The sequence below is a fragment of the Schistocerca cancellata genome, chromosome 1 (genome assembly GCF_023864275.1).
Source record: "Schistocerca cancellata isolate TAMUIC-IGC-003103 chromosome 1, iqSchCanc2.1, whole genome shotgun sequence".
NCBI lineage: Eukaryota > Metazoa > Arthropoda > Insecta > Orthoptera > Acrididae > Schistocerca > Schistocerca cancellata.
In genome coordinates, this window is record NC_064626.1 from 1,210,490,017 (window position 1) to 1,210,511,428 (window position 21,412).

Consider the following 21,412-nt stretch of genomic DNA (forward strand, 5'->3'; position numbering starts at 1 on the left):
TGTACCTACATAAAATCACAAGGCACTTATTTTAAGGTTTTAAGCTTGTACATACATAAAAACATAAGTACAATGCCATCTACATAAAATATGTTACTAAGTTACACTTTTGATTACTGTGAAGAATGTTAACTCAATGTTTATTTGTCCTGACCAGATCTGAAGCTGTGTTTGATGGGGAAAGGATTATAAAAGATTTGAAGATTGAAATGACAATGACAATAGCTGTTTTGAAAGAAGTGACTTTCAGCAGAGGGCTCTGTAAACTAGAGTGAGTGAAATGTGGTTGACAGGGTGTTGATAAGAGTCGAATTTCTTGTTCCCTCTGCATGACTACGTATTAAGAGAACCTCATTTCCTGTCAGATGCATCCAACTGAGTCGCAAATGAATTCCAAGATTTGAACATTGTGTATAAACTGACCTATCTAATACTTTGCAGTTTGTTATTGTGCATTTTTCATGGAGTTACTGAGAGTTAAGCTATCATCTGTAATGCCAACTAAGCAAGTAACATCATTTCAGTTTATCATGGCTTTAGTTTACAGTGCAGTGTCTCGGACAAGAAACTACCAGCAGATGAGACAATATTTCAGATTTTATTATTTACTCCATACAAAGACCATATGAAATAAATGCTTGCACATGATTTGTGCCTCTCCATTAACTTTCTGTGTCATTATTACTTACAAGTGGCATACTAGATACGAAAGTATTGCAATTTAATTTACACTTTTGCTAAATACAAATAAATGATACCTGCAAAAACCTCTAAAGTTTGGTAGAAATAAGCTTCTACTGTCATGATCACATGCAAGTGGTTGTGCATGAAATTTTAATTTTCTTTGTGTTTATGACTAAGATCGCACTCCTTGTCTTCCCCAATAATTACCAATGTTAATCTAGAAGTAAATGGGAGAAATAACAACTGCATAAGTTCCTCCCAATTACAGTTAGCTCAAAATATTTTTTCAGATTCTTAACTATTATTACAAATATGTGTTAACTGTTGTCTCAATATCTTTGTAATATATCTGGTACATAAATTTTTTTTAGAATTTCATGTTTCTACACACTGACAATTTATGTAACACATTTTGCAGATGGTTTTTCATTGACAGCATGATAGCTGACCTAACAAAACAAAGAGTGCAGTGATTTCACGCATAGGAACATCTAACTGGAACTCTTAAGCATCCAACCTTTTTAAGTATGATGGTGAGTATAAAGCAGAAATGGAAATCACTGAAGCATTTATTTATCCATTCACAAAAGAAAATTAAGGAACATGCAGAGAACTTAGAAAATTCAGAATATCTCTAGGACTACATGTCCATACTACTCATTTGATGGTTACACAAAAAATTATGAAAAGGACATGAAAAAAGAATCAGTCTTAACTACTTAAATATAGGATGCTTCTTACAATAATCAAACATATTATGACAACATATCTACAAGAGTATTTGTAAATAATGTCTTTTAAAAGGTAGTCTTTCAATTTTCTATTTTTAACAATGGCACAGTATCATTGGAATAACTATACATTTAGTACATCTTGTCATTTTTAAAACTCTTGATTAAAAAATCCGTATGACGGTACTGTTCTAGTAAAGGCAGGACATAAAAATTCAGTCCTAAAATAGAAATGGTTTCTTCCTACATGTCAGACTTTTATTTACTTGTTGCTTTTCTGTACTTTTCAAACAAATAATCCAAAAATATATGGTTCAACTTTTGTACTTGATTTGTCATTTAATAGTTTGGACAGTAAAGTACATGTAGCACCTTTTCCCATTTTATCTGCTGACTTAACCATGTTACTGGCCTTAAAATATACCCTGAATGAGATCACTCTTCATTCCTGTTCAAGGAATGGTATTTCAGTAGCACAATGAGCTTGTAACTGTACAAATAACTCATTTTAATTCTTTTTCTTTTTGGACGTAGTTTTCTTCTGAGTAGAACTAGGAACTTTTCGTAACTTCAGTATTACTAAAACTAAATTAACAAGATTAACAATATATGTTGTAACACATATCACACAGAAATCATAGAGTATGAAGTACAAAACATATGCAAGGTAGACAGAGCCAAAGTTAGATAGGATAGCCATAAACAACTGAATCCTGCTTGCTACCACACTGCTTGTGAAACCTGAAACAAAAAAAAGGATCAGCAGTTAATATTTGACCACATGTGAATTTAATTTATAGCTATAAATAACTTAAGTATGTATAATTGAGATGAAAAGCATTGCCTTTTTAATTCATTTAAGACTAATGACTATAGTTTTCAAGTAAATGCTTCAAACTAAAAATTCTTCTTACTCAGTTTCATGAAAAAAACATTGACTGGTGTCTTATCTGCTGAAATTTAACTAACTTGTAGTTCTATTTACCTGTGACAGTTCTATTTACAAACCGTACCGACTCTCCCATCTCATAATGGTTTGTGCTTGTGAAAAATGTCAAGTTGAACTGTGGAGCAGATTCCACAAAAAGCTAAAGCTACTGTCATGAATGGTCAGGTTAGTTGATTTGGTATGAAGAAGGAATGCAAAGGCATAAAACCTCTAATAGGAAAGTTTGATGTTAGAAACTACTTTGAAGCTCATTACTTCATAACTGTTCACCAACAGATCAATCTGTCGCACTCACCACAGAGGAATACTGAGACATGACTGTGTACTCATGAAACAAGTTATATTATTGTCTGACATTCTATTTTGTGGCCATACTAAGTTTTCTTTATGGAATACATGTTCAGAGCAATATTAACTTATATGCATAATGTTATTCAGTAGAAGTAAGTGGATATAAATCTGCACTCTTTCAAACCACACAAACTGTATGTTCTCTCTATATTTCATAAGATCGAAGAGTAGTAGATTGACCACAAGCCATCTCTCTTTAATGTAGGATACATATCTTACTGCTTCAAAATAAGCATCTACAGGGTGTTTAAAAGTGTCAAGTACATTTAGAGGTGGTAATACTCATCAGAACAAAAAATGATCAGTCGGGAAATGCATACTTTCTACATACAATAAACATTGGCTTGGAAATGGACAATATCTGTGATAAACACATACTTATAGGAGTTCAACGTAGTGCCCATTCATGACAGTGCACCCCCTGCCCTTCAATGTAAGGAATGATGCAACTATTTTAGTACACTTGGCTGTTGTTGTACCTGATGGCACACATTCAAGACGTGACCCTGTAGTATCTGCACATTGTTGTTTGGTGTGGTGTAGACCAATTCCTTCTAGTGTCAACATAACCAAAAGTGTAGGGGGTTTAAATCTGGGAACGAGCAGGCCAAGGTGTGCTGGCTAATTATAGGTCCCAGTGAGGAACACTACATATCAAAACTAAATTAATCAAAATATTTACAGTAAATAAATAATTATTACATCAATAGTTTTTTATAGATGAATGAAGACACACTAAACAATTAGGTGTAACATGTTTGGTTAAGGAACAAAACAAAAATTCAATTGCAAAGGAGAAGTAATACTTCTACATCTACATGGACAGTCTGCAAATCACATATAAGTGCTGGCAGAGGGTTCATCGAACCACCTTCAGACTAATTCTTCATTATTCCAATCCCGTATGTGTGTGGAAAAAACGAATCCTATATCTTTCCGTTCGAACTCTGATTTTCCTTAGTTTATTATGATGATCGTGTTTATCCCTAATTAAGTCGGCGTCAATAAAATATTTTCGCAGTCGGAGGAGAAAGCTGAAGATTGAAATTTCGTGAGAAGATTCCGCCGCAACGAGAAACGCATTTGTTTTAATAATGTCCACTCCAAATCCTGTATCATTTCAGAGACACTCTCTCCCCTGTTTCGCGATAATACAAAACATGCTGCCCGTCTTTGAACATTGTCAATGTACTCCATCTGTCCTATCTGGTAAGGATCCCACACCACGCAGCAGTATTCCTTAAGAGGACATACAAGTGTAGTGTAGGCAATCTCTGTAGTAGATCTGTTAAATTTCCTAAGTGTCGCGCCAATAAAACACAGTCTTTGGTTAGCCTACCCCACATTTTCTGTGTGTTCTTTCCAATTTAAGTTGTTCGTAACTGTAATTCCTAGGTATCTACTTGAATTTACAGCCATTAGATTTGACTTATTTATCGTGTAATCTAAGTTTAACGGATTCCTTTTAGCACTCACTCACTCATGTGGATGACCTCACACTTTTCGTTATTTAGGGCCAATTCTCAATTTTTGCACCATACTAATACCTTTCCTAAATAGTTTTGCAATTTTTTTTATCTTTTGATGACATATCTAATTGATGAACGACTGAATCATCCGCAAAAAACCTAAGAAGACTGCTCATATTATCTCCTAAATCGTTTTCGTCTACATAGAAAAGGAACAGCAAAGGGCCTAGAACACTACTTTGGGGAAAGCCAGAAATCACTTCTGTTTTACTTGATGACTTTCCGTCAATCGACTGATGAGCATGGATGTTAAGTCCCATAGTGCTCAGAGCCATGTGAACCATTTCCGTCAATCACTACGAACTGTGTGCCCTCTCTGACAGGAAATCACGAATACAGTCACATAACTGAGACGATCGAGGAGGCCCAAATGTGTCGATCGAATTGTCCAGAACGTTCTTCAAACCAATCACGAACACCTGTGGCCTGGTGGTATGATGCATTGTCATCCACACAAATTCCATCGTTGTTTGGGAACATGAATTCCGTGAATGGCTACAAATGATCAATTATAGGTCCATTGCGACCAGAGTACAGAGTCTATTCCATGTAAACAGCCCACACCATTATAGAGCCACCACCAGTCTGCCTTGTCGACAACTCGGGTCATGGTTTCGTTGGGTCTGAGCCACACTCCAACCCTACCATCAGCTCTTACGAACTGAAATCCGGACTCATGTGATGAGGTCTCGGTTTTCCAGTTGTCTACGGTCCAATCGACATCGTTATGAGTCCAGGAGAGGCGCTGCGGGCGATGTCGTGCTCTTAGCTAAGACATCCACGTCGGCCGACTGCTTCCATAGCCCATTAACGCCAAATTCGCCACACTGTCCTAACCGATACGTTCGTCGTAGGTCCCAAATTGATTTATGTGGTTATTTCACGCCATGTTGATTGGCACTTAGCACTCGCAACTCTACGCAAACGCCGCTGCTCTCGGTCGTCAAGTGGAGGCTGTCGGCAACTGAGTTCCCGTGGTGAGAGGTAATGCCTGAAATCTGGTATTCTTGGCACACTCTTGACACTGCGGATTCGGAATACTGAATTCCCTACCGATTTCCGAAAGGGAAGGTCCCACGTGCCTAGCTCTAAATACACTACTGGCCATTAAAATTGCCACACCAAGAAGAAATGCAGATGATAAACGGGCATTCATTGGACAAATATATTGTACTAGAACTGACATGTGATAACAGTTTCAGGCAATTTGGGTGCATACATAGTGGCCGTAACATTGGCCTTGATACGCCTGGGCATTGAGTCAAACAGAGCTTGGATGGCGTGTACAGGTACAGCTGCCCATGCAGCTTCAACACGATACCACAGTTCACCAAGAGTAGTGACTGGCGTATTGTGACGAGCCAGTTGCTCGGCCACCATTGACCAGACGTTTCCAATTGGTGAGAGATCTGCAGAATGTGCTGGCCAGGGCAGCAGTCGAACATTTTCTGTATCCAGAAAGACCGGTACAGGTACTGCAACATGCGGTCGTCCATTATCCTGCTGAAATGTAGGGTTTCCCGTGGATCCAATGAAGGGTAGAGCCACAGGTCGTAACACATCTGAAACGTAACGTCCACTATTCATTCAAAGTGCCGTCAATGTGAGCAAGAGGTGATCGAGACGTGTAACCATTGGTACCCCATACCATTACGCCGTGTGATACGCCAATATGGCGACGACGAATACACGCTTCCAATGTGCGTTCACCGCGATGTCGCCAAACACGTATGCGACCATCATGATGTTGTAAACAGAACCTGGATTCACAAAAAAAAAAAGACGTCTTGCCATTCATGCACCCAGGTTCGTCGTTGAGTACACCATCGCAGGCGCTCCTATCTGTGATGCAGCATCAAGGGTAACGGCAGCCATGGTCTCCGAGCTTATAGTCCATGCTGCTGCAGACGTCGTCGAACTGTTCCTGCAGATGGCTGTTGTCTTGCAAACGTCCCCATGTGTTGACTTTATAATCGAGACGTGGCTGCACGATCCGTTACAGCCATGCGGATAAGATGCCTGTCATCTCGACTGCTAGTGATACGAGGCCGTTGGGATTCCATATTCTGCTAACAGGCATTGGATCTTGACCAACGCGAGCAGCAATGTCGCGATACGATAAACCGCAATCGCGATAGGCTACAATTCAACCTTTATCAAAGTCGGAAGCGTGATAGTACGCATTTCTCCTCCTTACACGAGGCATCACAACAACGTTTCGTCAGGCAACGCCGGTCAACTGCTGTTTGTGTATGAGAAATCGGTTGGAAACTTTCCTCATGTCAGCACGTTGTAGGTGTCGCCACCGGCGCCAACTTTGTGTGAATGCTCTAAAAAGCTAATCATTTGCATATCACAGCATCTTCTTCCTGTCGGTTAAATTTCGCGTCTGTAGCACGTCATCTTCGTGGTGTAGCAATTTTAATGGCCAGTCGTGTACCATTCCGAGTTCAAAGTCTCGTAACTACCGCTGTGCGGTCATAATCACGTAGGAAACCTTTTCACGTTAAACACTTGAACACAAAGGACAGCTCCACCAATGAACTGGGCTTTTGTACTTTGTGTTCGCGATTGCTAACGCCATCTGTATATGTGCAAATCGCTAGAACATGACTTTTGTCCCTACATTGTAGGCTGGCTGAAGTGGCCGTGCGGTTCTAGGCGCTGCAGTCTGGAGCCGCGAGACCGCTACGGTCGCAGGTTCGAATCCTGCCTCGGGCATGGATGTGTGTGATGTCCTTAGGTTAGTTAGGTTTAACTAGTTCTAAGTTCTAGGGGACTAATGACCTCAGCAGTTGAGTCCCAGAGTGCCCAGAGCCATTTGAACCCTACATTGTAACGTACATATTTATCTCATACCTGCATCAATTTACGAATTAGAATATTTGATAAGCAAAAGATTTTGTTGGCTTCTTGAAGAAAACAGGTTATATGACATTATTAATTTCGATAATGTTCTGATGCACTAGGGTTTGTAAGTTTGTAGGCGGCGAATCCTCCGCTGGGTTTTTACACAGCTTATTTTGATGCAGAGAATATGTAATGAAACCCAGGCTAATATCTCCGTCATCTTCTGGATGTTCATCGCATAAGTACACTTCAATTTATATAGTCCGTTCATAGCTTATAGTTTGCACTCTACAATGAATGTGACCAGTCTGATTGCACGTTGTAATGAAAACATGTAGGGTATTGAGTTCCGATTTTCTTTTTCCGCCTGATTTCCTTTTTCTGCGATGTATATTACTTTAGAATGCTTACAACTGCAGCACTAGATAACAGTCACCTAAAACTACACCAGGTAGTATTTGCTGAGAAAGTGTATCACTCTGACGTTATTCAGGTGGGCAGGTTATCCTTATCCCTATAGACGATGTAACCTGTCTCCACGAAAGTATTCTGGCTCTACCATGACCCTGTAAAGCGAATAAATCTTCGCCACAAATGAGCAAACAACTAGCAAAACAGATCTCTCCTGATTGATGAACAAGACAAAATTGAATCAAACAACTAGCAACCTTGTCCTCTTAAATAACATGACAGCCCATCATGGTAGTATTGTTAATTGTCGAGATGTCGAAGTAGTCTAGTTCTATGGGATGACGCAATTTTGCTTTCCGGCGCTAGACTGAAGAAGATCGTAGCGATCTGAACTGAAATTTTATATATGATCGAGAAGACAAGTGTTATTTACGAAGTCTTGGTTTATGCGTCATGTTTAAAATCATATTTTCTTCGTGTCGTATCACGACAACCTCTGCAACCAAGCAAACGTAATACAGTGATAAGACGTAATTTAATTTCTTATTGTTAAGTCTTTGGGTTTGTTAGCTGTGCGTCGAAAGGCGAGTTTCCATTGACAAAACGTTGCGGATTTGAGTCCAGTCCTCAGAGTGCATTCAGATTTTGATCTGTATGTGCTTCGCAATGAGTGTCCGCCCCCGGTAGCTGAGTGGTCAGCGCGACAGACCGTCAATCCTAAGGGCCCGGGTTCGATTCCCGGATGGGTCGGAGATTTTCTCCGTTCAGGGACTGGGTATTGTGTTGTCCTAATCATCATCATTTCATCCCCATCGACGCGCAAGTCGCCGAAGTGGCGTCAAATCGAAAGACTTGCTCCAGGCGAGCGGTCTACACGACGGGAGGCCCTCGTCACACGCCACTTCTTTTTTTCGCAGTGGGTAAGAGAAAGAACGAAAATTATAAATGCAGCTGTAATTTAAGAAACTAGAAGAACCTAAACAGATTGGAAAACACAATGATTGAAGATTGTGTAAGAAAATTTGGTTATTAAAGTAATTGCGGCTACTTTCGTCGCAAACGTTGGTTCGTTGGGGGTAAGGACTAAACTGTGAAATCCTAAAACCCTCGGGTAAAGAGCCATTTATCCGGAGGTAGCGATGTCCACCAAGAATGTAATTGTATGAGGAAAGGACGTAGGAGTGGTAACAGCAAGGCACTGAAGACAAGACTGATGCCAGACTTCAAATATTATTATAGAGAAATAGATTAGGGCATATGAGTAGTCTCCCAGGGCTGAGCTACGACGAGAGAAACCCCATCAGCATCCAAACCCCGCCAACCAGATTAAGGAAGGACAGCTACAGAGTCAAGAGGTCCGGAACAGTAAAGGCAAAAGGCTGAAAATGTAATGGATATCAGTTGGACTGTCAATAATAAACTAAAGTGACAGAAATAGATAAGGACACACGTGGGCATCGGGGGGGAGACCAATAGCCGTCCCACCCCTATCGATCTTAGGCAAAGCGCTGAAGGGGGGACAGCATCCACTAATCAACGAAGTGCTACTCCTAGGACGGCATACAGGGTGCGACAGAAACAAAGGCAAACCACTCCAAAGCCATCCAAACGAATCAAAGGAGGAATGGAAGAGGCAGCAGGCAATGGAGACAGGGTCGAGAGTACCTCTGACCAAGTTCATAGCAGGAGCGCTCCCAACCCCTACCAAACGGACCCACGTCTAAGGTAATTCAAAACGTCGTTATAAATACCATCAGAGTTCAAGAAGAGTATAATAATTCCAATCCCAAAGAAAGCATGTGTTGAAATACTAACACGAATTCTTTACAGACGAATGGAAAAACTAGTAGAATCTGACCTCGGAACAGATCAGTTTGGATTCCGTAGAAATGATGGAACACTTGAGGCAATACTGACCCTACGAATTACCTTACAAGATAGATTAAGGAACGGCAAAACTGTGTTTCTAGCGTTTGTAGACTTAGAGAAAGCTTTTGCGATGTTGACTGTAATACTCTCTTTCAAATTCTGAAGGTGGCAGGGGTAAAATACAGGGAGCAAAAGGCTATTTACAATTTGTACAGAAACCACATGGCAGTTATAAAGAGTCGAGGGACATGGAAGCAGTGGATGGGATGGGAGTGAGACAGAGTTGTAGCCTATCCCCTACGTTATTCAGTCTGTACATTGAGCAAACAGTAAAGGAAACAAAAGAAAAATTTAGAGTAGGAATTAAAATCCATGCAGAAGAAATAAAAACTTTGAGGTTTGCCAATGACATTGTAATTCTGTCAGAGACAGCAAAGGATCTGGAGTGGTGGTGATTAGGTGGTGGTGATTAGTGTTTAACGTCCCGTTGACAACGAGGTCATTAGAGACGGAGCAAGAGCTCGGGTGAGGGAAGGATGGGGAAGGAAATCGGCCGTGCCCTGTCAAAGGAACCATCCCGGCATTGGCCTGAAGCGATTTAGGGAAATCACGGAAAACCTAAATCAGGATGGCCGGAGACGGGATTGAACCGTCGTCCTCCCGAAGGCGAGTCCAGTGTGCTAACCACTGCGCCACCTCGCTCGGTCAAGGATCTGGAAGAGCAGTTGAACGGAATGGCCAGTGTCTTGAAAGGGGGATGTAAGATGAACATCAGCAAAAGCAAAACGAGGATAACAGCATGTAGACAAATTTAATCAGGTGATGCTGACGGAATTAGATTAGGAAATGAGACACTTAAAGTAGTAAAGGAGTTTTGCTATTTGAGGAGCAAAATAACTGATGATGGTCGAAGTAGAGAGGATATAAAACGTAGACTGGCAATGGCAAGGAAAGCGTTTCTGAGGAAGAGAAACTTGTTAACATCGAGTATAGATTTCATTGTCAGGAAGTCGTTTCTGAAAGCATTTGTATGACTGTAGCCGTATACGGAAGTGAAACATGGACGATAAATAGTTTAGACAAGAAGAGAATAGAAGCTTCCGAAATGTGGTGCTACAGAAGGATGCTGAAGATTAGATGGGTAAATCGCCTAACTAATGAGGAGGTACTGAACAAAATTGGGGAAAAGAGGAATATGTGGCACAACTTGATTACAAGGAGGGATTGGTTGGTAGGACATGTACTGAGGCATCAAAGAATCATCAATTTAGTACTGGAGGGCAGCGTGGAGGTTAAAAATCGTAGAGGGAGACGAAGATATGAATACCCTAAGCAGATTCAGAAGGATTTAGGTTGAACTAGTTACTTAGAGATGAAGGAGCTTGCACATGATAGAGTAGCATGGAGAGCTGCATGAAACCAGTCTCTAGACTGAAGACCACAACATCTGAGAATAAAAACCGTAGTCAAAGAGAAAAAACAGAACCAGTTCAATTGTCCGTGAGTCGTCCACTAACATGAGAGGCAAAAAATTCGGAAGTCGATGCTTAGCATGGAGAGCCGGACAGGGCACTCCACCAGGTTAACAGCAGCAGTCAAGAAGACTGCACAACCACAATGTGGGGATGGCTCGTTACGTAAAATAAAACTATGGCTCAGTCTGGTGTGACCGATAGAGAGGCAACATACAACGGTGAACTCCTTCGGAGAGGAACGGAAGCAGTTAGTACCATGGAGCAGTTGTCTCCTTGATAGTGCGGAGTTCATTAGAAGTTGTATTAGCCCAGCAGACGTTGATCCATCTCTGTGCGGCAAACGTTGGTTTTGTCGCGACCTTAGTATGTAAAGCATAGACGGCTTGGAAAAATAACATTCATGACGAAATGGGCTTTACACTGTTTCACTGCATCATCGCACAGTTCTCGGCGGCTACGGTTTTCAGTCACTGCTGACTGCACTTCGTGGTTGAGAGCTGATAACAGCCAGGTGTCGATATTCTCTCACCTGATTTACAGTCGTTCCATTCACAGGAATGACTGTACACTACTTGCCAGAATGCAGCTTGTCATTCTCAATGGAAAGAAGTCTTCCGAAGTAAGAGTGATTGCAGGTGTGCCGCAGGGGAGTGTCGCAGGACCGTTGCTTTGCTATTCACAACATGCATAAATGACCTTGTGGATAACATCGGAAGTTCACTGAGGCTTTTTGCAGATGATGCTGTAGTATATCGAGAGGTTGTAACAATGGAAAATTGTACTGAAATGCAGGAGTATCTGCAACGCATTGACGCATGGTACAGGGAATGGCAATTGAATCTCAATGTGGACAAGTGTAATGTGCTGCGCATACATAGAAAGAAAGATCCTTTATCATTTAGCTACAATATAGCAGGTCAACAACTGGAAGCAATTAATTTGATAAATTATCTGGGAGTAGGCATTAGGAGTGATTTAAAATGGAATGACTATTTAAAATTAATCGTCGGTAAAGCTGATCCCAGACTGAGATTCATTGGAAGAATCCTAAGGAAATGCAATCCGAAAACAAAGGAAGTAGGTTGCAGTACACTTGTTCGCCCACTGCGAAGAAGAGAGAGAGAAGATCCAAAGGAGAGCAGCGCGCTTCGTTACAGGATCATCTAGTAATCGCGAAAGCGTTACGGAGATGATAGGTAAACTCCAGTGGAAGACTCTGCAAGAGAGACGCTCAGTGGCTCAGTACGGCCTTTTGTTGAAGTTTCGAGAACGTAAGTTCACCGAGGAGTCAATCAGTATATTGCTCCCTCCTACGTATATCTCGCGAAGAGACCATGAGGATAAAATCAGAGAGATTAGAGCCCACACAGAGGCATACCGAAAATATTTCTTTCCACGAACAAGAAGAGACTGGAATAGAAGGGAGAACGGATAGAGGTACTCAAAGTACCCTCCGCCACACAGCGTCAGGTGGCTTGCGGAGTATGGATGTAGATGTAGAAGGCTAACCACAACAGTTTAATGTAGAGGTGGTATCTAAAAGTTCCTGAAATATGAAATTCGCAGTCGAGTAATTACGAGTTCTCTGAAATATCGCTAGGTGTCACTGCCTACATCCTCCTACCAGTATGCAAGTGGCTGCCACCTGAGCTGTTTGATTACCATATTTCCTTTATGTAAGTTGGAGGAGGAGGAGGAGGAGGAGGAGGAGGAACGTGAAGGGACTAGTGATATCTGCTTCGGGACTTCATGCGGAATCAGCGGCGACGAGTGAAAATGTTTGCCAGACAGGTAATCGAACACGCGTTCTCCAACTTACTAGGCAGTTGCATTAACCGCCGGAACACAGTGTTTATCGCGAAAGTGCCGACTATCTCGGCAAACTACCCAGGCCAGCACACATTCTCATCTAGCGCCACCTCCCCAGTCACCGTCCGTGTTTCCATGCTCATTAATTCTTGATTCCCGCTGGAGGTCGAACGTAAATGTGCATCCGCACTGAAGGTTGTGCATTCATTCCCTACCGAGGCGAATCGATTATATGAATGCGTGACACCACACATTCATATAATGTAATACAGGGTGATTCAAAAAGAATACCACAACTTTAAAAATGTGTATTTAATGAAAGAAACATAATATAACCTTCTGTTATACATCATTACAAAGAGTATTTAAAAAGGTTTCTTTTCACTCAAAAACAAGTTCAGAGATGTTCAATATGGCCCCCTCCAGACACTCGAGCAATATCAACCCGATACTCCAACTCGTTCCACACTCTCTGTAGCATATCAGGCGTAACAGTTTGGATAGCTGCTGTTATTTCTCGTTTCAAATCATCAATGGTGGCTGGGAGAGGTGGCCGAAACACCATATCCTTAACATACCCGCATAAGAAAAAGTCGCAGGGGGTAAGATCAGGGCTTCTTGGAGGCCAGTGATGAAGTACTCTGTCACGGGCTGCCTGGCGGCCGATCCATCGCCTCGGGTAGTTGCTTGAACCAATTTCAGACGATAAGGTTTTATAACTAACCTTTTTCGTAGGACTCTCCATACAGTTGATTGTGGAATTTGCAGCTCTCTGCTAGCTCTGCGAGTCGATTTTCCTGGGCTGCGAACAAATGCTTGCTGGATGAGTGCTACATTTTCATCACTCGTTCTCGGCCGTCCAGAACTTTTCCCTTTGCACAAACACCCATTCTCTGTAAACGGTTTATACCAACGTTTAATACACCACCTATCAAGAGGTTTAACACCATACTTCGTTCGAAATGCAAGCTGAACAACTGTCGTCGATTCACTTCTGTCGTACTCAATAACACAAAAAGCTTTCTGTTGAGTGGTCACCATCTTAGCATCAACTGACGCTGACGCCTAGTCAACAGCGCCTCAAGCGAACAAATGTACAACTAAATGAAACTTTATAGCTCCCTTAATTCGTCGACAGATAGTGCTTAGCTCTGCCTTTTGTCGTTGCAGAGTTTTAAATTCCTAAAGTTGTGGTATTCTTTTTGAATCACCCTGTATTTCCTTTACCCTGTTTCTTTGAGTTCGCAGTTTCGCGATTGATGTCTCGAATGAGCATCATGACTGTATACAGTTTTGTTTTGAAACCGCGGAAAACTGCTGAGGAAAGACAGCAAACGTCGAAGCAAGCATCTGATGACAATGCTTTAGTTCAGATACTGACCAAAAAACAGTCGAACATTGACAGACCATTCAATCGTCAATTGCAGTCTTCACACCAAAACAAAATGCTCATAAAATGTGGGATCTGATTCCGTGATATTGTGGACAGACCATTCGAGACCTATCTAAAACCTCGAGAAAAAATTATGGTAGACAGGAACTTATTTTGTCAGTAGAATTGAACATGAGAGGCACTGTAGCGAATTTTGTGCCACGAGTGCTTGAATATCATCAGCAGCAATATCGTGTGGAAGTCTGCAGGGAATTTAAACAACTGCTTCTAGGCAACGTAAACTTACTTTAAAGGTTGTCACAACTGACAAGAGTTGGATTTATGGCTATGACATGAAAATAAGCAGCAGCCGTTGCAATATATGGGAGTTCTTTTCTACCTTGGACAAAAAAATCTCGACAAGTGACATGAATAACATTAAACCCCTCAACGTCTGAATAAATTTGTAGATGAAAGAAAAAAATAAAAAATTGTGGTACATAAGCTGTACCCGAAAGACTCGGGAGAATGCAGCACTTGTCAGAAGCGTTGGTAGCTTCATGAATAACCATAATCTGTCGGCACTGGCATTCAAAAACAGTTAACCTTCTAGTTATTAGCACAGCACTGGTAATAGTGCGGATTCGCGACACGGGGCATTAAGGGGTTCAATCCTCTGGCCAAAGCGTTCGTCTCGTCTAGTCAGCAGTCAGTGAAAAGTTCTAGTCCGATGTTCTAAAACATTTGAGCCAGGACATGAGGAGGAAAACAGCCACCGAAGGGCGCGACGAGCGACTGGGTACTCCAGCATGATAACGCATGACCGTATACAGCCAAAATTATTCAGGAATTACTAACGAAATCAAGTACTATTGGTCCCCAACCGTAGTACTCATCACACTTATCTACGTGTGACTTCTCCCTCTTTCTCAAAACGAAAGTTACGCTGTAGGCGAAGATTTGATATAGTGGAAGAGATTCAAGAGCAGTCGCGAACGGTATTAAACGTCTTACACCTACAGCTACATGGATGCTCTGCAAATCACACTTTAAGTGCCTGGCAGATGCTTCATCGAAACACCGTCACAATAATTCTCTATTATTCCAATCTCGAACAGCGGGCGGAGAAAACGAACACTTGTATTTTTCCGTGCGAGCTCTGATTTCCCTTATTTTTTTATGATGATCGTTTCTCCGTGTATAGGTCGGCGTCAAAAAAATATTTTCGCATTCGGAGGAGAAAGTTCGTTTGTGAAATTTCATGAGAAGATTCCGCAGCAACGACAGACGCCCTTATTTTAATTATGTCCACCCCAAATCCTGCATCAAGTCAGTGAAGCTCGAGATAATACGAAACGTGCTGCTCCTCTTTGAACTTTCTAGATGCACTCCATTAATCCTATCTGGTAAGGACCCCAGACCGCGCAATATTACACCAAATGAGAAAAAAAGATGATTTCCAGGAAACCTGTCGAAAGTGCAGAAGCGTTGGGATCGATGTATTCGCTCGCAATTCGTCTACTTTAAAGATGATGGTGCAGAATAAGATCTAAGTAAAGGATAAGCAGTTAACATTCTTCGGGAGCGCCGGCCGTGGTGGCTAAGCGGTTCTAGGCGCTACAGTCTGGAACCGCGCGACCCCTACGGTCGCAGGTTCGAATCCTGGCTCGGGCATGGATGTGTGTGATGTCCTTAGGTTAGTTGGGTTTAAGTAGTTCTACGTTCTGGAGGACTGATGACCTCAGAAGTCAAGTCCCATAGTGCTTAGGGCCATTTGAACCATTTCTTCGGGAGCTAATGGATACCACCTAGTACCATTAGTAGCTCAACGTTGTGGAAACAGTTTTGCGGTTATCAGAGTGATCTCCAGGCAGAAATAAAACTTCTTTCGAGCAGCCATTAATGTAAGGTATCAGGTTTCCAGCTTTCGGTCTTGTTAGCAACAGAAACAACTTTTATAAACGTGAAGCTGAGCACAATAATGTCTTTTTTTTCTTACGAATATCTCCGCTTTGAACGGTCACAGCCTGTGGATAAACTAAAGTCGTGAACTCAGAACTAAATGTTTTTAATGTTATCCAAATTTTTTGTTGCTGTAATGGGTTTTGTTACGTGTTCCACCACCTTGACATCTTTAAACGTTAATCCTGCAGATAGAGGAATGGCCTGCAGCTAAAAGAAGCGTGTAACATGTAACGTATAAAGTAGTCTCTGATGAAGTGGAATTCAATGAGCAATATTAACACTAACTCAACATCTAACACTTGTTCATGGAAAAATGCTTTACCGATTACAAATCTCCATTTTGACAGTTTAAAGCAGCTCACTAATTTAAAGCGCGATCTATTTAAAAATTGTTCTTAAAAGTGTACTGGATAGAAATAATTTGTTCAGCCGATATTTAATTATGGATGACCATTTAATGTTAAAATGTGATGTTAATTTGTACTTGGCAGCTATACTGTTCCGAGCAACAAAACAACTAAAGATTTCATGAATATAAAATCAGATCTTTGCAAGATTTTTACTTGATGTAAAGTTTGAAGCTGAATCTGTAACTGAAAGGAGGAAACCGTGAAAATATACATCAGAATCATTATAGAAATCTCGGAAGTGGAAGGTTTTATGTACATCTTTTTGAAAGAAACATCTTATTATAACATAGTGAAACGCCATTTATAAGATATTTGAAGATGAACAGAAACCGGTCGTCAATTCTAAATATTAATTAATGCGATCTTGGCTAAAGAAAGTTTTTTTTAGTTAAATATAAACTGCACCTACCATTTTGTTAATATGAGAAACTTCAATCATCTTGTTATATGCTTGAAATGAGTAATACAAAATAAGGTACATCTGGGCGTGGGTTTAAAGGCCACTCACCTCAAATGTGTCTGAGCCCTTGATTTCTTCTTAGGCTGTTACTTTGTTATGTTTCGTGGAATAATCTGCACCAAAGCATCTTGTTTAAGTAAACGGTAACAAAAATACAGCTTACAAAAATGGTTCAAATGGCTCTGAGAACTATGGGACTTAACTTCTGAGGTCATCAGTCACCTAGAACTTAGAACTACTTAAACCTAACAAACCCAAGGACATCACACACATCCATGCCCGAGGCAGGATTCGAACCTGCGACCGTACAGCTTACAAAACGCTAATTACAAAAACGAAATTTGTGGCTTTGAAACTTCATTTGCAAGTATGATTTTTTTTTTAAATTTAGTACGTGTAAGTCAGTTGAAAGGTGCTCCACTGCACCTTCCTATACTACGGTGAAAGTAGCGTTAGACAACTGCAGTCTTCATCCATCTGGTGCTCAGTGACTGAATACAGCAGTTTGCATTGAATGAGTTCCTAGATGCCAGAACAGCCTAAAATCAAGTACGAGGAACGATAGCGCCACTTTCTAGGTTGAGGACGTTCTTCATGAAAGCTCTGATGAAATAGTTACCACACAGCAGCCTTCACTGATTAGATTAGATTAGTACTTGTTCCATAGATCATGAATACGACACTTCGTAATGATGTGGAACATGTCAGGTTAATAAAAGGTGTCTATACAAGATATTACATTAGACAAAATATTACATGACACTCAATGATTTTTTTTTAATTACCCACTTACTATATCCAAAAATTCATCTAATGAGTAGGAGGAGTTGCCATTAAGAAATTCTTTTAATTTCCTTTTAAATGCTATATGGCTATCTGTCAGATTTTTGATGCTATTAGGTAAGTGACCAAAAACTTTTGTGGCAGCATAATTTACCCCCTTCTGAGCCAAAGTTAGATTTAACCTTGAGTAGTGAAGATCATCTTTTCTCCTAGTGTTGTAGCCATGTACAGTGCTATTACTTTTGAATTCGTTCGGATTGTTAATAACAAATTTCAGAAGTGAATATATATATTGTGAGGCTACAGTGAAGATTTCTAGCTCTTTAAATAAGTGTCTGCAGGATGATCTTGGATGAGCTCCAGCAATTATTTTACTATTTAAAAAACCTTTAACAAATTCCGGGATTACGTTGCAAAATTTACATTGTTTAATAAAAGTGATGGCCATACCTGTTTTGCAGATCTTATGCATAACATCTACATACTTATTAGCTGCTTTCTGGGCCTCGGCTGGCACGAATTTCATAATTTTTAACATTTTTATGCAGCGACAGCAATTGAAATGGTTTATATAAGAATATACAGCCTACAGTTGCAGGTTAACTTTATCGTTTACCTAGGTTTCAACGTTATTAATAACGTTTTCTTCAGAACATAAATTATTATTTAAATGTTTGCCTAAAACAGGCCATGTCCTAAGTGAACTTCATAAGACTTGATGCATAACCATAAGGTTTTGTCACTTCTATTAAACCAACTGTAGAAATTCACTTTAAACCCGTTGTATGGGGACTCGTCGTGTGACATATATATATATATGTATCAAGAAGGATCCCCACTACTGTCCGCACGAATTTCCTGTTCTGCGTGAGTGTAAGCTTCCAGATCAATCTGCGCGACTTTACTTCTGTGGGATATTTCCGAATGCGATGGTATTGGGAATTTTAGATCGTAAGTTTGAATGTCTACAGATAACGTCTAGTTTAGCCTGCCATGGTACGTGAAAACATAAAATACGCACCATTGCGTGACAGAATATTGCATAATGTTAAAAGTGGTGTTCGGAGCACAATTTCCAGGCCCGGGTTTGAAAAACCGGTCTATTATGGTGGCTCACACGTAATCTTTGCATCAGCTGATATAACTGTCTAGTATTTTCCCTTTATAGCAAAAAAACACTTACCGATATTGACGTTTCTTGTGCTATACATACTGAGAAATAAGAAAATAATTGTACTTTTGGGTGTCCTGTGACAGAGAAACTCTCACATGTTTATCACTTCACATAGTGTTCTTTCCGCTCATTTTTCACTCACGAAATAGAAACATTATCTATATTATCTTCTTTACACCGATAACACGTTAGAACACTATTTACTTCTTTAAACAATGTGTGTTTACGGATTTCTAATTTTTTTAAACACTTTTCCACTTTAAAGCAACACTATTGTTTTTACTGTTACATTTCACTGACGACAAATTTACAGTGAATAAAATAAAAATAGTTTTTGCTGACAACGACCGCTGTTGAATGACCTTTGATTGGAAGAAAGCTGACGCCATATTTTATAATTTCGTTCGTTTCCATGTACCGTATAACTATTCATCAAGTGTAATGTAGAGCTCATTTGTTGACAGACTTCAAACTACGTCTTCTGCACAAAGCCGGTAACCGACCACCCTACAGGACTTCCGGAACTCTGTAGCCACCTGTTGCTCCTGAAGCTCGAAATCTGTGGATGCCAGAGCGCCGAACTTTGACGTTCCACCAATAGCCATGAATTCTTATCTTCTGCGTATCGCAAGAGGTCAAGCAAAGCCTATTTCGCATTTCAAATAAATACTGCTGCGAGCAAGTTTTATAAATCAAAGCTAAAAATACCTAGATTCTCGGGAAAGGGTTACACAGACTGACGATCTCTTAGACTCTGCTGGAAGTATTGCAGAATTCCCTTGTTCCGAATGAGTCAAAAACGTTAAGAAACACAAACGCAAAGGCATTGTTACTAACAGTACCAACATTCACAAACTGTGTCGCAATGAAAAATGCTGAGGAGTAGTCTCCTTAAAGAGTTATGCACAATTTCAAAACACAGCATAGAAATTCCTATTCAAAGCAGACATTTGACACGCGTACGATATGGAGCCCATCGTTCGATACTTGCGTCTTGTTCAGTTACAACAAGGTAAGTATAACTTTCCACTGACAAACACAGAAACATCTGTGGTGAAATTTTATTAATAATTTTTACCAACTTACGATGGGAAGGCAATGATAATGCAGAAACTAGATCCCGAACAATGATTACTACACCAGAGGTATAAAATAGTTTTTATGCACTGCAATATTGTTTACTTACAGGTTATGTGTGTGTTCTAGATATTTTATAAAACAAATCTACTGAAAAAAGTGGTCTGTTTGTGTGAGTGGGAGAGGGGGAAGAAGAGTAAGATTCTGAGATGACCTGCAGAAGGAAATACAAAACAACAAACCAAATAAAAAATGCCTACAGCTGAATATATATGCTTCACAAAAACTTATTAAATTTCATTTGGCCTTTGAATTACATCTATGAGAAAATAATAAAAAAATGACAGCTGTATGTAGACTACTTACTCAGAGCTGCAAAAACACTGTAGAAAAACATCCCAATAAGGCCATTGGAAACATGTAGGGCGGAATCTTTTCCCAGTGTACGATGCACAATGCCGAACCCTTTTCCGAATCTGTAATTTGGAACACACAAAACTTGCCATCCGTACAAGAAATACACAAATAAACAAAACAAAAAAAAATAGGTACAGCTAATAACGTTTCTCCTTACATATTAATATTTTCGGTATCAGTAATTATCGTGTCTGGAGGCTACAAGTTAATGGCACTGGCAAATTTGCTGTATACTACAAACATTTATCACGAAACCTGATGCAGAAGAAAATTTACTGGGATACAAAACAAATCGATAGATGCAAAAATTTACGTACAAAACAATACGATTTTCATTTGTGCGTATATTATGCAAACAGCCGTGATTCATCACACTTTACCCTATCATTTAAAAATTATCCACCGCAGTGAGCACAAAATAAACATAGCTGAAGAATTACAAGTGCTTGTTACATGTCACCGAGAGCCAAATAACAGTGTATGCATATTCCAAATATGTGTAAGTAACACCTCGAAAACTTGCGAAGAATTAATTTGCTCTCACGGGGTACTCACTCTGACATAAACGCTTTTGAGCAGCTCATGTGTTCACTAATGTCACACGCGGGTTGGTAGTTGGCATCAGCTTCTTTCGATGTTTCAACAACATACGCATAATACGACAATCCAATCCCCAATAGACAGGAAGCAATTATAGCACCGTTCAATCCCATAACGAAAATTATTAGAATCTCACACCAAACACAAACACAGCGTCCAACAGAGCTCTTAATAACAGATTTCCTCCTGCAGCACAAACAACGTGCGACATGCGACTCACGAATTCCTCTATTAAACTGCCGGCAAGCCTCAACAGATAGCAGCAGCGTCTAGAGAAGATATCGATCTTACGCGGTATGCTGGTAGTTGAGGCGGCACCCAGTAGATGGCAGAGTCTGCACGATACGAAACGTAGCGGCTAAAATACAGTGTCGCGCACAGCATTACGCAAGAAGACAAAGTGCATTGGGCACAGACTGAGAAAGGAAGAGCCCTGATAAAATTTGTTTCCGTAGTTTCGTCGACAGTCGTGCCATATTGTTCAGCGGCCAAAGCA

At 40.4% G+C, this 21,412-nt stretch overlaps 1 protein-coding gene across 1 annotated transcript; it reads right to left on the reverse strand.

Annotated features, from left to right (window-relative positions):
* Nucleotides 1–1,235: 1,235 nt before the first annotated feature.
* On the reverse strand, nt 1,236–21,160 carry LOC126094723 (vitamin K epoxide reductase complex subunit 1). The gene is made up of 3 exons (XM_049909270.1): nt 20,872–21,160; nt 20,266–20,375; nt 1,236–2,156 (listed from the first exon to the last, which is right to left on the reverse strand). The coding sequence occupies exons 1-3, from the start codon at nt 21,027–21,029 to the stop codon at nt 1,924–1,926; spliced, it is 501 nt and encodes a 166-aa protein (XP_049765227.1). The 5' UTR covers nt 21,030–21,160; the 3' UTR covers nt 1,236–1,923.
* Nucleotides 21,161–21,412: the final 252 nt, after the last annotated feature.